We start from the raw sequence: 14583 nt of genomic DNA, 5'->3' as shown, positions 1-14583 counted from the left end.
GGAATTTACTTAATTGGGTAGTGACGTGATCAGATATGCTCATCAGGAAGATCCATTTGACAGCTGAATGGAAGATGGACTAGGGCAGGGGAGATACAGAGGCAGAGACCAACCAGAAGGCTACTGTAATAGTCTAGATGTCAAGTGACGAGAGCCTACAACAGGGTGTGGTGGCAGTGTTAGAAGAGAGATGGTATATATGAGAGATGTTACAGTACTGAAAACAAGATTTGACAAAAAACTGTATATGTGGGGAGGGAGTGAGAGTGAGGGGGTGAGGATAACACCTACATTGTGAGCCTGACTGACTAGGAGGATGGTGATCCCCTCAACAGTAAAAGGGAAGTTAGGAACAGGGGAGGGTTTGAGGGGAAATCAATCATTCAAACATAAGTGCCTAATAGATAATGAGTTCAGTTTTGGACATTCTGAGTTTAAGATATCTAAAAGATACCTAATTTGAAATATCCAATAAGCAGCTAGAAATGTGAGACAAAGTCAGCAGAGAGTTTTGGGTTACATAAATATATCTGGCAATCATTTGCATAGAGATGTTCTCTGAATACATGGAAGCTGTTGAAATCAATAAATGAAATAGTATAGAAGAAGAAAAGAAGAGGTTCTAGTGTGAAAGCCTATGGGGACACCTATGATTAATAGGCATGACCCTGTTGAAAATTCAGCTAAAAAGACTAAGATAGATGGGAGGAACATCAGGAGAAAGCAGTGTAACAAAATCCTAGTGAGAAAAATTAGCAAGGAGAAAGGGGTTGCTGACAGTGTCAAAATGCTGCAAAGAAGTAAGAAGAAATAGGACTGAGAAAGGCCATCAGATTTGGCAATTAAAAAAAAATCACTGGTAACTTTGGAAAAAGCAGTTTCATGATGATGATGGCAGAAGCTAGACTAGAGTTAAGAGAGTGTGAGCAAAGGAAGCTGACGCACTGATTATAAAGTTTAGCCAAGAAAGGGAAGAGAAAGATGAGACAATATAACCAGTAGAGATGACTGGATCGAGTGAGGGTTTTCTGAAGACAGGGGAGACACAGGCATATTTGAAAGCAGTAGGAAAGCAGCCAGTACATAGCAAAAGATGGGCAATAAATAAAAGATTGGAGATGACAGAAGAAGCAATCTGCCGGAGAAGAAAGGCTGGCATTGGGATCAGTTGTGTACATAGAGGTGTCTGTCTTGGCAAGGAGGAAAGCCACTTCTTCATGTGAGACAGATGAAGGAGGAGATAGCAAAAAGTCATTTAAGTCACATGAGATGAGAAGATAGAGCTCTTGGTAAATGCCTTCAATTTTTTCAGTGAAATATAAGACAAAGTTCTCAGCTGAGAGGGGCAGCTATGGGAAGTTTGAGGAGAGATGCAAAGGTTTGGAAAAGTTTCTTCAGTGAGTGGGCCAGAAAATCAATTAGAGATAAGGCAATCAATCAATAATGAATCATAATCAAAAGTGAAAGAATTCAAATATTTTGTTAAAATTTAGGTAAATTATATGTATTGCAACTCCTTGATCTACCAAAAAAGGAACTGGGATTGGCTTGCAATATAATGCTTTTTCTATTATACCACTCCAACCCACCAAAAAGTTTACCACTTTATAATATGTATTTGGGGGGGAGGGGGGCAAGTCACTTAACCCCAATTGCCTCACACACAAAAAAACAAAAAGCAGGCATTTATAAACCATGGTTAGAACTAGGAATCAAAATAAAATGTTCTTCTCAAGAGCTCTGTTATTTCTTCCTTTTAAAAAGTACTTAGAAATAATAAAATATTTTCCTGTAGTTTCACAGTCATATGACTCTACACTTACCTTAGGAGACTTGGGATTTCTTGCTGTTTCAATCATTAGATCAGATCCCATTCTATCCCTTTATAAATTAAGAAATAGTAAATTACATCCAAGTGATTACAGTTTAGAAATGTAGGTGATATAAAAACCTATTTTAAAACACATTTTAGAAGTGATTACATTTTTTAAACTATCAATATATGAACAAGCATTTCCTAAAAAATATGGCTGTGACTAAAAAAGATGGCGAGATAACAAAAACTATAACTATTTCTCTTCATGGAGCTCAAAATTAATGATTAACATAAATCAAACAGTTTTTCATGCCCCAAATATTTTTGTCTAGAGGGAGGATGAATGTTGAGCTGCTTAAAAAAAAAAAGCTATTTCACTTAAGGATCTCCATAGTCCAGTACATAAAAGGCACTGAGTATTAGTTGAATATTAGTTGAACATTCAACCTATTAGTTGAATAATCAAGAGAAGCTGTTAAACAAAAGTACCTTTTCAATTAATTGAGCTTAGTTTTAAAATCTGCCTTCTGTCACATTTAATACTATCTTACATTACAGAAATGTGAGCCACTTGGTTAAATTTCAGGAAAACAAAGGCTTTGGAAGATAAAATAAATGAATAGGAACTTGGAGGGCAGGGGGAAGTTACCAATTTATTAGTAGCAAATTTCAAAAGTAATTTTTTTTAAAAGACCAAAGAATTGGGCACAAAACTTTGTACTGTATATTAATATATTTTAGTTCCAGTGTACATCTGAATAATCTATGTACTGTTTTGGTATTTTTTCCAAGCCTCTAATATAAAAGAAACCTTGAAAAGGACCTGAGTTCACTTATACTGCACTTGGCACCATGCCCTGGAGTTCATTAGGTTAGGGCTTTGTGATCAGTAATAAATTGGACATTCTTTTAAGAGGGAACTCCCTTTCTCTGGCTTCTTCAGTATGCAAATCTGAGGTAGTTAAGTGGCATGCTTCAGCTCAGCTCATCTCTTAATGGTGCTGGAGTAATTGCTTTCTAAGAAAAATATGACTTAATCAGTAAAAGGCTTTGAAAGTATTTGTCTTAGTGCTGTGTAAAATTCCATTGAATTAAATATCCTCATTTGGACAGTATAATTAATGAAGGCAGTGAGGTAAAATGAGAACAGCTGGACTGAGCTCAGGAAAGACCTGGGTTCAGATTCTATCTTTGACACTCTACTAGTTGTGTAACCATTAGCATAGTCACTTTCAGCCTTAGTTTCCTCATCTGTAAAAACAAGGATGATAATTCTGTATCTATTTCACAAACCCTGTTATGAGCATCAAATGAGATAATATATGTAAATGCTTTGCAAACCTTACAACTTCTATACTATACAGAATTTATTATATAAAAGTCTATCAGCTGTATATTTAACAATTAGGTTTCACTATCAACTCAAAATAATTAAATCCACAAACCAGTATAATGAAGAGTTAGGTAAACATTTTAGTCCACTTTGCTTCATTCCTAATGGGTTAAAGAAATTAACCCAAAGTTTTACTTTCTTTGCTGCTTTTTATGTAAAGCAGCTTATTATCCCCAGTATATTCCTTAATACCTGTCTTTCTAGTTTTTATTTCCAGGCTTGCTTATTTTTAGTATTTGACTAGGATGAGAAAACATGGCAGCTAAGATTAATCCTAACATAGTAGGCTTTAAAGTGGACCTACCCCCAATTCCAAGTAGTATGAAATCATAATCAATTTTTAAAAGTTCTAAATAGGAAACCTTCAAAGAGGTTTTTTTTTCTTTTTAAATTTTAAGGCAGTGATTTTCACTTTGTGAGACCTAAGTCTGCATGCTGGTTCTGCCACTTATAAATCATATTAGCCCAGGCAAATTATTTTGTTTCTCTGAATGATAGTGTTTATTATCCGGAAAATAAGGATGAGGCTCTGTCCACTATATAACTTTACAAGGGTGTTGTAAGGAAAACTTTAAAAAACTTTAATGTGTTACAATATGTGACCTATAATTATTTTAAAGGAAACTGACTACTAGCAATGTTAAACTATGTATAATACAAATATTGCATTAGCAAATCTTATAGGAAAAAAAGTCTAATTTTTGCAGTTATAGGGCAAAGAAAAAAACAAACTAATTTTTCTTCTAGAAACAGTTTTATATTGCTTTTACACACTCCATAACTTTTTAGGAAAGCTACATCAACATCATTTTTAAAACCATGTATATACTACCATCTATTAAATAAAAATCATCATGAGCAAATTCTAAAAGTAATTTCTAATGGTTTTAAATATTACTTAAAAATGAAAAATCATTGCAAATGATTCAAACTATATTCATCAGGAACACAGTGAGAATTATGTGACATTCTGTAGATTATAATTATATAATCATAAACTAAAATCAGTTTACCAAAACACAATTTTCTCTGAAGATATTCTATCACTACATTAAGAGCCAGTCAAAATCAACTTTTCTGAAAGATGACAAACATATCAGTCCTCTCTGAGCACTTCAAATAAAAACTGCCTAAAATGACATATGGAAATGGCAACTTACTTTAGTATTCTTTCCCAGGTTTCACTGTTATAAAATGCATGGTTCCACCCCATTTTGACTGTTCCAACAAGAAGATTCTGGGTAAATACATCCGTTCCTAACTTTCGATAAAGTTCCTCACATTCATCCAGATGCAAATGAAATAATCCCAACATGAAAGCCAATATGGCACCTAGAACAAAGAGTGTCAATATATAGAATTTGTGAATTTTTCAAGAAAAAAAATGAACCAAGTTTTAATTAAAACAGAAGAAACTATACAGAGTTCCTATTTTCCATTAAGTGACACATGGCAAATTTACTGCAATAGACAGCTTTACAAGACTCAAGTGACAACATACCTTTGATAGCTGAATATGTCATCTGAAAACCTACCAACTCATTATTCATTTTAACTAGTGCGGGGAAATTTTATAGGTACATACATACATACATATTTTAAAAGCTAATTTACAAATACTGCCACCTAGTGTGTGTTAAATTAGACTGAGCCTAAACCTCTTCCCTCCAATCCCCACAAAAACGGAGGGAGTAGGAAAGAGCACCTGGATGGCTTCGATGAGCATGAGGAATTACATGCAGATGAATTACATCTTAGGATACTAAAAAACACTGCTGGCTCTCTGATTGCTGAGCCAGTGTCAAGTATCTCTCAAAAACCACAATGTATAAGAGAAGAGCCACAGGACAGAAAAGAATAAAAATGTTTCAGTTTTCAAAAATGGGAAGAAAATGGAATTGACAAACTATAGTTATAAAGGAGCTCCTGGAAAAATCTAAAGAAGCCTTATTAAAGGAATGGTTAGTAAACAATTAGAAAAGGAAGCAGTAATCACAAAGAGCCTGAATGACTTCCTCAAGAAACAAGCATGCCAGACTAACCTCATTTCCTAGAACTACAAGACTGCTAGATCAAGGAAATTATTCATATAAGTTGACCTAGATTTTAGCAAAGTACTAAAATCTCACATGTTATTCTTGAAGGAAAGATGGAGATGTGCACTACACGATAGGTAGATCTGAAGCTGCTTGAATGGTTAGACATGAAGAGCAGCCATGAATGCTTAGACATCAACCTGGAAAGAGGGCTCTGACAGAGTGCCCTAAGGATTTATAATTTGGCTTCCTGCTGTTTAACATTTTAATAAATTACCTGGATAAAAGTATATCAGGCATGCTTATCAAATTTATAGATTTTATAATTTTAATTATAAATTTATAATTTATATATATAATATAAAATTTATAATTTAATCTATAAATTTATAGATCAAAAAACTAGAAAAGCCAGTAAACACATTAAAGGATACAAAAAAGTTAGACCATTAAGCTGAATCTAATAGGACGTAGGGCAAGTTTTCCTTACATCAAACCCAAAGTTGTTCCTTTGCAACTCCTACCAGTTACTCTTAGTTCTGCCCCCTAGGACCCTATTTCATGTGAAAGCCACTCAGGTACCTGAAGAAAGCTATCACACATACAACCTTTCCTTCCTTTCAACCAAATCATTCCATCTCCAGGCTAAAAATAATGACCTTTCAGCATGATATGAAGGCCTTCACTAATCCTAATGCCCCTTTTCTGAATGGCCTCCCTTTAATCTGTGACCTTTATTACTAAAATATGCAACACAGAACTGAACACCATACTTAACATTTGCTCTCACCAAGAAAGAGTATGGTGGAAGTATCAAATCCAAAAATAAGGTACTTAACAAAGGTGATAGATCTAACCAGCCCTGTGAGATTAAACAATGTCTGTTGGTATCACTGATAGAGCTAGGGATAAAGAAAACAAGGAAAAGGATAAGAGCAGGGCAAAGGAAATGGAAAAGAGAAAGAGGTCAGTAATAATAACAACAACAATAGCTAACATTTATATCATGTCTACTATGTGCCAGGCACTATCCTTAGCAGTTTACAAATAATATTTCATTTGGTCACAACAATTCTGGGAGGTGGGTGCTATTACTAGCCCTATTTTAAAAATGAGAAAACTGAGGCAGACAGAGATTATATGACTTCCCAGGATCATAAAGCTAGTAAGTGTCTGAAGTCAAATTTTAACTCAAGTCTTCCTGACTCTAGGTTCTGTGTCCTATCCATGGTGCTACCTAGCTGCCTACACAGTAAAGAATAGAAGTGAATCATAAAACTATTCAACAGTAAGAACATTCCCTACATGAGGAATTAAAACAAAAACAAAACCAACTGATCCTATCCAACTGAAACTTAAAAACTGTAAGCAAGATGTATGACTACTAAAATGTATTCCCCACAACCCCAAAGCAAAACCTTCCATTCTCAATTTGGATCTTGACTGCAAGTTCTGTCCTCATTGTATGAGAAACAATCCCTAACAGAACACACAAGGTACTTTTGAATGATTCTTATTTACCTCTAATTTCCTATTTATATAATGTTGATATGTTTGATGGTATTTCCAAATATACTTAAGTATTTTAAAAGAACTCTGATATAAACTGTCATTTTGCCAGTATTTAAAAAAAATAAATTAGAATATTGTAGCAATGTAAATCAAGGAAAGTAAGGAATGGAACCCTGAAAAATATAATAGATTGGGGGAGAGAATCCAAGTTTCACATTTGTGTGGTTTAGCTACAAGGCAATCTTAATCTGAAAATAAGCAAGAGATGGTTATAAAATTAAATCCTATACTATAACTAGTATTTTTTGCAGTTATTCAACTTTGCATTTAAGCCCATTTTTATTATCAGTATTTTAAAAACATAATTAAAAAGGTAAACTGGCTATCAAGTGAATTATGTAATGCTCACAGAAGAAAAATATGCTTTTGGATTATCTGTTCTTTTCAGGTTATTCACAATTCCTTAATGCTACCCTCAATTAACAGATTAATTCTACTCAATATGCACCACTTTGATTTGAACCAGCCTCTATTGCAACCAAATGGTTTGTTTTTTAATCACAGTGCCTTACTTTTTTTTTTTAGGAAGTGAATATAGCACAATATAAACTCCTATTTTATACTGAAACAAAATATTTCTAAAATTGTATAAAAGATTCAAATATTTACATCATATTTCAATAACATTCAATATTTGAAAGATTTATTCTCTGCAAACCAGCAATATTTATATTTTAAACCTGAAAGTTATAGGGACCAATTTTTAATTGCAGAGTGTTAGCTATGTGGCTCACCAAAATATTGGGGTAAGGAAGGAGACTGACAGCCTCCCTCAAAACAGAACAGGATTTATTAATAAGAACGAACTTATCTTTTTCCCAAAGAAATCATGGAAAGGGGAAAGGGATCCATATGTACAAAAATATTTATAGCTGCTCTTTACGTGGTAGCAAGGAATTGGAAGTTGAGGGGGTGCCCATCAATTGGGGAATGGCTGGACAAGTTGTGGTATATGAATACAATGGAATACTATTGTGCTGTAAGAAATGATGAGCAGGAGGAGTTCAGAGAAACCTGGAGGGTCTTGCGTGAGCTGATGATGAGTGAGATGAGCAGAACCAGAAGAACACTGTACACAGTATCATCAACATTGAGTGTTGATCTACTGTGATAGACTATATTCTTCTCACCAATGCAATGGTACAGAAGAGTTCCAGGGAACTCATGATAGAAGAGGATCTCTAAATCCAAGAAAAAAAAAAAAAAGAACTGTGGAGTATAGATGCTGAATGAACCATACTATTTCTTTTGTTTTTGGTGCTGTTGTTTCTTTTTCTATTTTGAGGTTTTTCATCATTGCTCTGATTTTTTCTCTTATAACAGGATTAATGCAGAAATAGGATTAATGTTATTATGTGTATATATATATGTGTGTATAAATATATATATATATGTATATGTATATAGATATATAGATATAACCTATATCAGATTACCTGCTGTCTAGGGGAGGGGGGAGGGAGGGAGAAAAATCTGAAATTGTAAAGCTTGTATAAACAAAAGTTGAGAATTATCTTTACATGTAACGGAAAAAATAAAATACCTTATATATATATAAAAAATTTTTTTAATTAATTAATTAATTAAAAAAAAAAAAAAGAACGAACTTAAAAAACACAAGCAAAATCAGTAGAATTACGGGAAAGGAAATAAAATGGGGGAAGGGAAATGATACAACCTGACTAAACACCACTGCCCAGGAATCAGCTGAGAACACACATGGCTGCATCCTGTCGCCTTCTAGCTTCAAGTTACAATGGCGAATCTCCTCCCTTCTTCTTCCCAGCAGACCCCAGGCTGGCCACACACAGCCCCAAGCCAATTGACTGGCAGCCCTGACTGACAGTCACATGACTGCCCTCACTGGGCTTCCAGTCATTATAATTTTGCCAGGCCCATGTAGGCGTTGGCGAATGGTGATGATGTGAGGTGTCAGTGCCATGGCGACATCGACAACCAGTGGGTGGAGCACCATGCTGTTTGCAGAGGTGCTGCGCCTGAGCCCCAGGCCAGTACGCCAGGCCAGTACGGGTTTTTTAAATTCTAGCCAAAATATGGGATCATGAAAACCTCAAATAACAATTAATTCTTAACAAAGTTGAGAAAACAGCAGTTATCAAATAGATTTCCCTTCAAAAACTATGTATTTTATTATTTTCATTAAAAAGGTTAATGGCGCATATCATTTGCAGTATCAATTACCTGTGCTTACACCACAAATATAATCGAAAAGTTGATGAACTGGCTGTTGTGTAAGTTCAACTATTTTTCGAAGAGTCTGAAGAGCAACCACACCTCTGAAACAAAGTTTGGAGAAAGACAGAATTTAAAATGTTTGCTTTATGGAAAAAGGACTTAAACTGAATAAAAACTCCACAGAATTTGTGTCTTCCAATTCAAGTTTCCTGAAAATACACTTCCATTTTACTCTAAAATGGTAATTGTGACATATTAATATGTAAATTAGCAGAAGTACATTTTAAAGATATGTAATTTAGCATTTGTAACAAGTTATTCCTTTTTAAATCTCATAAAAGCTATTAAAATAATTCAATTTTTAATCATTAAATTTGTAAGAAAACTTACTACACAGTTAGCATTCAGTGTCTGGGTCCATAATCCTACCACCTCTTGTTTGGATTACTGAAATAATATTTTGTTTGGGTCTCCTCATAATTCCAATTTATCTTTTATTATATCAAGATTTGAGCAGCAGCAGGCCAGGATGAGGCCAGAACCAGAACTTTACCTAGATAGAAGCGAAATTACTAAGTACCATAAATCAGGTGACCGGAAAGAGAATTTGACCAAGTATAAAGAAGAGAGTTCATAAGAAATTTCGGAAGAGCCAAGATGGCAGAGAAAAGGCAGTGACTTCCCTAAGCTCTTCCCAAGACCCCTCCAAATACCTTCAAATAATGCCATGAGACAATTCCTGGAGCAGCAGAGCCCACAAAAAAATGGGGTGAGATCATTTTCCAGTCAAAGATGGCTCAGAAGGTTGGCAGGAAAGGTCTGTTATACCAGGGGGAGAGTGGAGCAAAGACCTCGGGAGCCTCAGAATCAGCAGCGGCAGTGACTGCTTCTAGAATTCAGCCCACCAACAATGAGGGGATCGAGTGGCTGGCCAGGGGTAGATTACAGGGGTCTCTGCTGGCACTGAGGTGGGACTCTGTGGTTTTGCCCATGCTCAGATCCCGGAAGTAGTCTTGAGTGGCGGACCAGGCAGGGGAAGGCGCAGGCACACCAGAGCTTGCAGTCACAGTGAAACAGGATTCTGTTCCAGGTTGAAGGGCAAGCAGGCCTGTGGTTGCTCGCAGATCAGAGCACAGACCAGGGGAGTGGTGAACGTGCCTCTCTTTAGATTGTACCATTGAAGTTTGGGACAGTAGGCCCTCGAAGCAGTGCCCTACTTTAAGAAGGAGTTAAAAGTCAAGAAATAGGGTAGGAAAATGAGCAAACAGGAGAATGCTGACCCTGGAAAGTTTCTATGGTGACAAGGAAGATCAAATTCCAGAGCTCCCAGATCAAGGAGAAAATATTGCAAACAGCCAGAAAGAAACAATTCAAGTATTGTGGAGCCAAAGTCAGGATAAGACAAGATCTAGCAGCTTCTACATTAAAGGATTGGAGGGCTTGGAATATGATATTCCAGAGGGCAAAGGAACTGGGATTACAACCAAGAGTCATCTACCCAGCAAAACTGAATATAATGTTTCAGGGGGAAAAATGGGAATTCAATGAAAGAGAGGATTTTCAGGCATTCTTGATGAAAAGACCTGAGCTGAATAGAAAATTTGATTTTCAAATACAAGACCCTAGAGAAGCATAAAAAGGTAAACAGGAAAAGGAAATCATAAGGAATATTAAAAGATTAAACTATTTACATTCCTACATGAGAAGATGATACTTGTAACTCATAAGAACTTTCTCATTATTAGGGCAGATGAATGAAGTATATTTAAACAGAGGGTACAAGTGTGAGTTAAATATGAAGGGATAATATCTTAAAAAAAATTAAGGGGTGAGAGAGGAATGCACTGGGAGAAAGGGAAAGGGAGAGGTGGAATGGAGTAAAGTATCTCACATAGAAGAAGCAAAAAAAGCTTATGAAGTGGAGGGGAAAATAGGGGAGGTGAGGGGGAGTGAGTAAGTCTTATTCTCATCAGAACTGACTCAATGAGGGAATAACATACACACTAAATTGGGTATAGTAATCTATCTTACCCTGCAGGAAACTAGGAGGGGAAGGGGGAAGTCAGAAGCAAAACACTTTTGAGGAGGGATAGGGTGAACGCAGATAGAAAATAGAGTATATATCAAGAGGAGGGAATGGAATGGAGGGAAATACAGTTAGCAATAGTAACTGTGAAAAAATTTGAAGCAAGTTTGTCTGATAGGACTTTTCTCAAACACATAGAGAACTGAGTCAAATTTGTTAAAATAAGAGCCATTTCCCAATTGATAGATTACCAAAAGACATGAAGTTTTCAGATGAAATAATCAAAGCCACCTATAGCCATATGAAAAAAAAAATGCTCTAAATTGCTATTGATTGGAGATATTCAGGTTAAAACAATTCTGGGTACTATCTCACACCTACTGGATTGGATAATAGGACAACAGAAGAAAATGACAAATGTTGTAGGGGATATGGGGGAAATAAGACATTAATACACTCTTGTTAGAGTTGTAAACTGATTCAAACATTGTGAAGAGTAATTTGGAACTATGGCAAAGGGCTATAAAACCATGCATACTCTTTGACCTAACAATACCACTACTAGGTTGGTATCCTAAAAGAGATAAAAAAAAAAATGAATTTGAAATTGGGGAATGGCTGAACAAATAGTGGGATGAGATTATGATGGAACACAATTGTGCTATAAGAAATGATGAACAGGATGCTATCAGAAAAACCTGGAAAGACATATATGAGCTGATATAAAGTAAGATGTACTATATAAATAATAACAACAATATTGTAAGATGATCTGCTGTCAATGACTTAGTTATTTTCAGCAATAAAATGATCCAAGACAACTCTGAAGGACTTATGAAAAATGTGATCCATCTACACAGAAAGAACTGATGGTATCTGAATACATATTGAAGTAGAATTTTTTTTGTTAGTTCCTTTTTCTCAAGTTTTTCTGTTTTCTTTCACAACCTGACTAATGTGGACATGTTTTGCATGACTACACATATATAATTTATATTGAATTGCTTGAGTTCTTAAAGCAGTGTGGGGAGGGAGGGAAAAAGATAATTTGGAACACAAATTTTTTTAAAATTGATGTTAAAATTTGTTTTTACATGTAACTTGAGAGAAAAAATTAAATTAAAAAAAAAGTTAAGGTAAGAAAGAATAAGTAGATACTGAAGATACAGGAAGACAAATAGTTAAATCCAGGAAAACAAGCAGTAAGAATTAGGAATCTAGAACAGGAGACAAGAGTAATGGTTCTCCAATCAGAAGGTTTGTAGAACAAAGATCATGAACGTAGGATGAATAGTCTGTGCAATAAGAGCTCAGGATCCAGAGGAGTAAAGTCACAGGCACATGGCATCAGAACCAATAATGAAGCTTAATAGTTAAGCCAATTACCTTCTAATGTAGGGAATATATTTTTTTCTTTTGGGGGGGAATATTTATTTTAATTCAGGACCAGAACTACTCTCTGATAATGAATAAGTGATCAGGTGTGTGTCTGTATGGATGTGTGTGTGTGTATGTCTAGAAGAGAGGCATGGTGCTCCACCCACTGGTTGTAGCCATCGCCATGGCGCTGGCACCTCACGTCATCACCACTCGCCAACACCTACATGGGCCTGGCAAAATTATGATGATTGGAAACCTAGTGAGGGCAGTCATGTGACTGTCAGAGCGGCCAGCCAATTGGCTGGGGGCTGTCTGGGGGCTGGTGGGAGAAGGGAGGAGATTCGCCTTTCTAGCTGGAAGCTAGAAGGCGACAGCAAGCTGCTGTGTATTCTCAGCTGATTCCTGGGTGGTGGTGTTATTCAGGTTGTATAATTTCCCTTTCCCCATTTTATTTCCTTTCCCTTGATCCTACTGATCCTGTTTGTGTGTGTGTGTGTGTGTGTGTGTGTTGTGTTTTTTTTTTTAAGTTCATTCTTGTTAAATAAATCCTGTTCTGTTTTGAGGGAGGCTGCTGGTCTCCTTCCTTGCCCCAATATTGCGGAGAGCTGCTTAGCTAACACTCCCCAATTAAAAATTGGTCCCGGGGTGGCTAGGTGGCGCAGTGGATAAAGCACTGGCCTTGGATTCAGGAGTTCCTGAGTTGAAATCCGGCCTCAGACACTTGACACTTACTAGCTGTGTGACCCTCGGCAAGTCACTTAACCCCATTGCCCCATAAAAAAAAAAAATTGGTCCCCACACAATCTAATTTAAGTAAATCTTTCAAAATGCCATTCCTTTTGTTTGTCATTCCTTCAATGATTCCCTATTTCCAACCACATTAAGTTCAAACTCCTGCTTAAGACTTCAGAACATTCCATTTCACAAGTCTCATCCTACTTACACAACCTTATTTCCTAAGACTTTAGAACATATAATTCTGTTCTCCAGTCAGGTCAATGTCCTCACTTATTCTAAAAACACATGAACACTTAATAACCCTAAAATTCAAACATCTATGAATTTACTCATAGTGTTCTTCTTTACCATAATATCCTCTATCCTTTCTCCTCCATTTATATATAAATCTTACTCATCCCTTGGAGTCCAGGAAGTCTTCCCTGACAAGTTCAGCCCTTACTGATCTCCCTCTCCAATACGCCCCTACAATAATAACTTTAAGTAATTACTCTGTACTATACAATTCCAAACTTTAATAATCCTGATTGCTTACCATTGTTACTCATGTGTTAGTGTATGTCTGAAAATATCTTCAAGAAGCTTCTGTATCTTCCATAGCACCTAATATAGGGCTACACACATTAGGTACTCATTACTTGACTGATGTGAATGATTAAAATGGAACAAATATGCTACACAATGTTAAGAGATTTTCAAGAACATTGAGATTCTTATGTTTGATAGATTCATATATAATATAAAATGTTACAAAGAAAATCTGAATAATAAGGGCTAATGAGTACTTTAGGTTCTTTAAGGGTCCTTAAGGCTCTTTTCATATGGAACAGTTTAGTTCGGGAAAGGGCAGAAAAAGTACTTTTATTAAAGTGTGTAAGATATTGCTCCTCTTAAATGAACATTTTGATGCTGGAAATAAGCAGGAAAGGGACTATTAAAATTGCTAAAAATAAGTGAATGAAGAAACAGTTTTCAGGAGGAATTTGAAAGGTTTCAGACAAACAAAAAATAGCTGTCAAATAAAGACTTAAGTCACTTTATGAAAGATATCGATGATGCCTTGCTTGCATGTGAACAGTTTGAAAATTTGAAGGGACAGAAAAAGAACTTTTCTGTATGGAAAACTATCAAAGTTTGAAGGAATGGTTTAAGAATACAAAGTATTAGGGGGCAGCTAGATGGCGCATTGGATAGAGTACCAGCCCTGGAGTCAGGAGTACCTGAATTCAAATCCGGCCTCAGACACTTAACACTTACTAGCTGTGTGACCCTGGGCAAGTCACTTAACCCCAATTGCCTCACTAAAAAAAAAATACAAAGTATTGGACCAAATGAGGCCTTTAGACCCACAGAGCATGATAGCTTGGCTCCTTTGTATATAACTATTTTACTACTTCTGAGGGTAAAAGTTAGGAATCATGGATAT

At 35.8% G+C, this 14583-nt stretch overlaps 1 protein-coding gene across 4 annotated transcripts in view; it reads right to left on the bottom strand.

The window, feature by feature from the left end:
• The window catches only part of PNPLA8 (patatin like phospholipase domain containing 8), a 56536-nt gene that overhangs the window by 28855 nt on the left and 13098 nt on the right, over nucleotides 1-14583 (bottom strand). For all 4 annotated transcript variants that reach the window (XM_043966308.1, XM_043966307.1, XM_043966306.1 and 1 more), the window contains exons 5-7: nucleotides 9020-9114; nucleotides 4370-4541; nucleotides 1824-1881 (exon numbers count right to left, since the gene is read on the bottom strand). In XM_043966308.1, coding sequence (XP_043822243.1) covers nucleotides 1824-1881; nucleotides 4370-4541; nucleotides 9020-9114 — 325 coding nt within the window. The remainder of the gene's footprint in view (nucleotides 1-1823; nucleotides 1882-4369; nucleotides 4542-9019; nucleotides 9115-14583) is intronic.

Source organism: Dromiciops gliroides, chromosome 5, assembly GCF_019393635.1.
Source record: "Dromiciops gliroides isolate mDroGli1 chromosome 5, mDroGli1.pri, whole genome shotgun sequence".
NCBI lineage: Eukaryota > Metazoa > Chordata > Mammalia > Microbiotheria > Microbiotheriidae > Dromiciops > Dromiciops gliroides.
The sequence above is the reverse complement of the archived record's forward strand: the minus strand, read 5'-3'. Positions and strand labels throughout refer to the sequence as shown.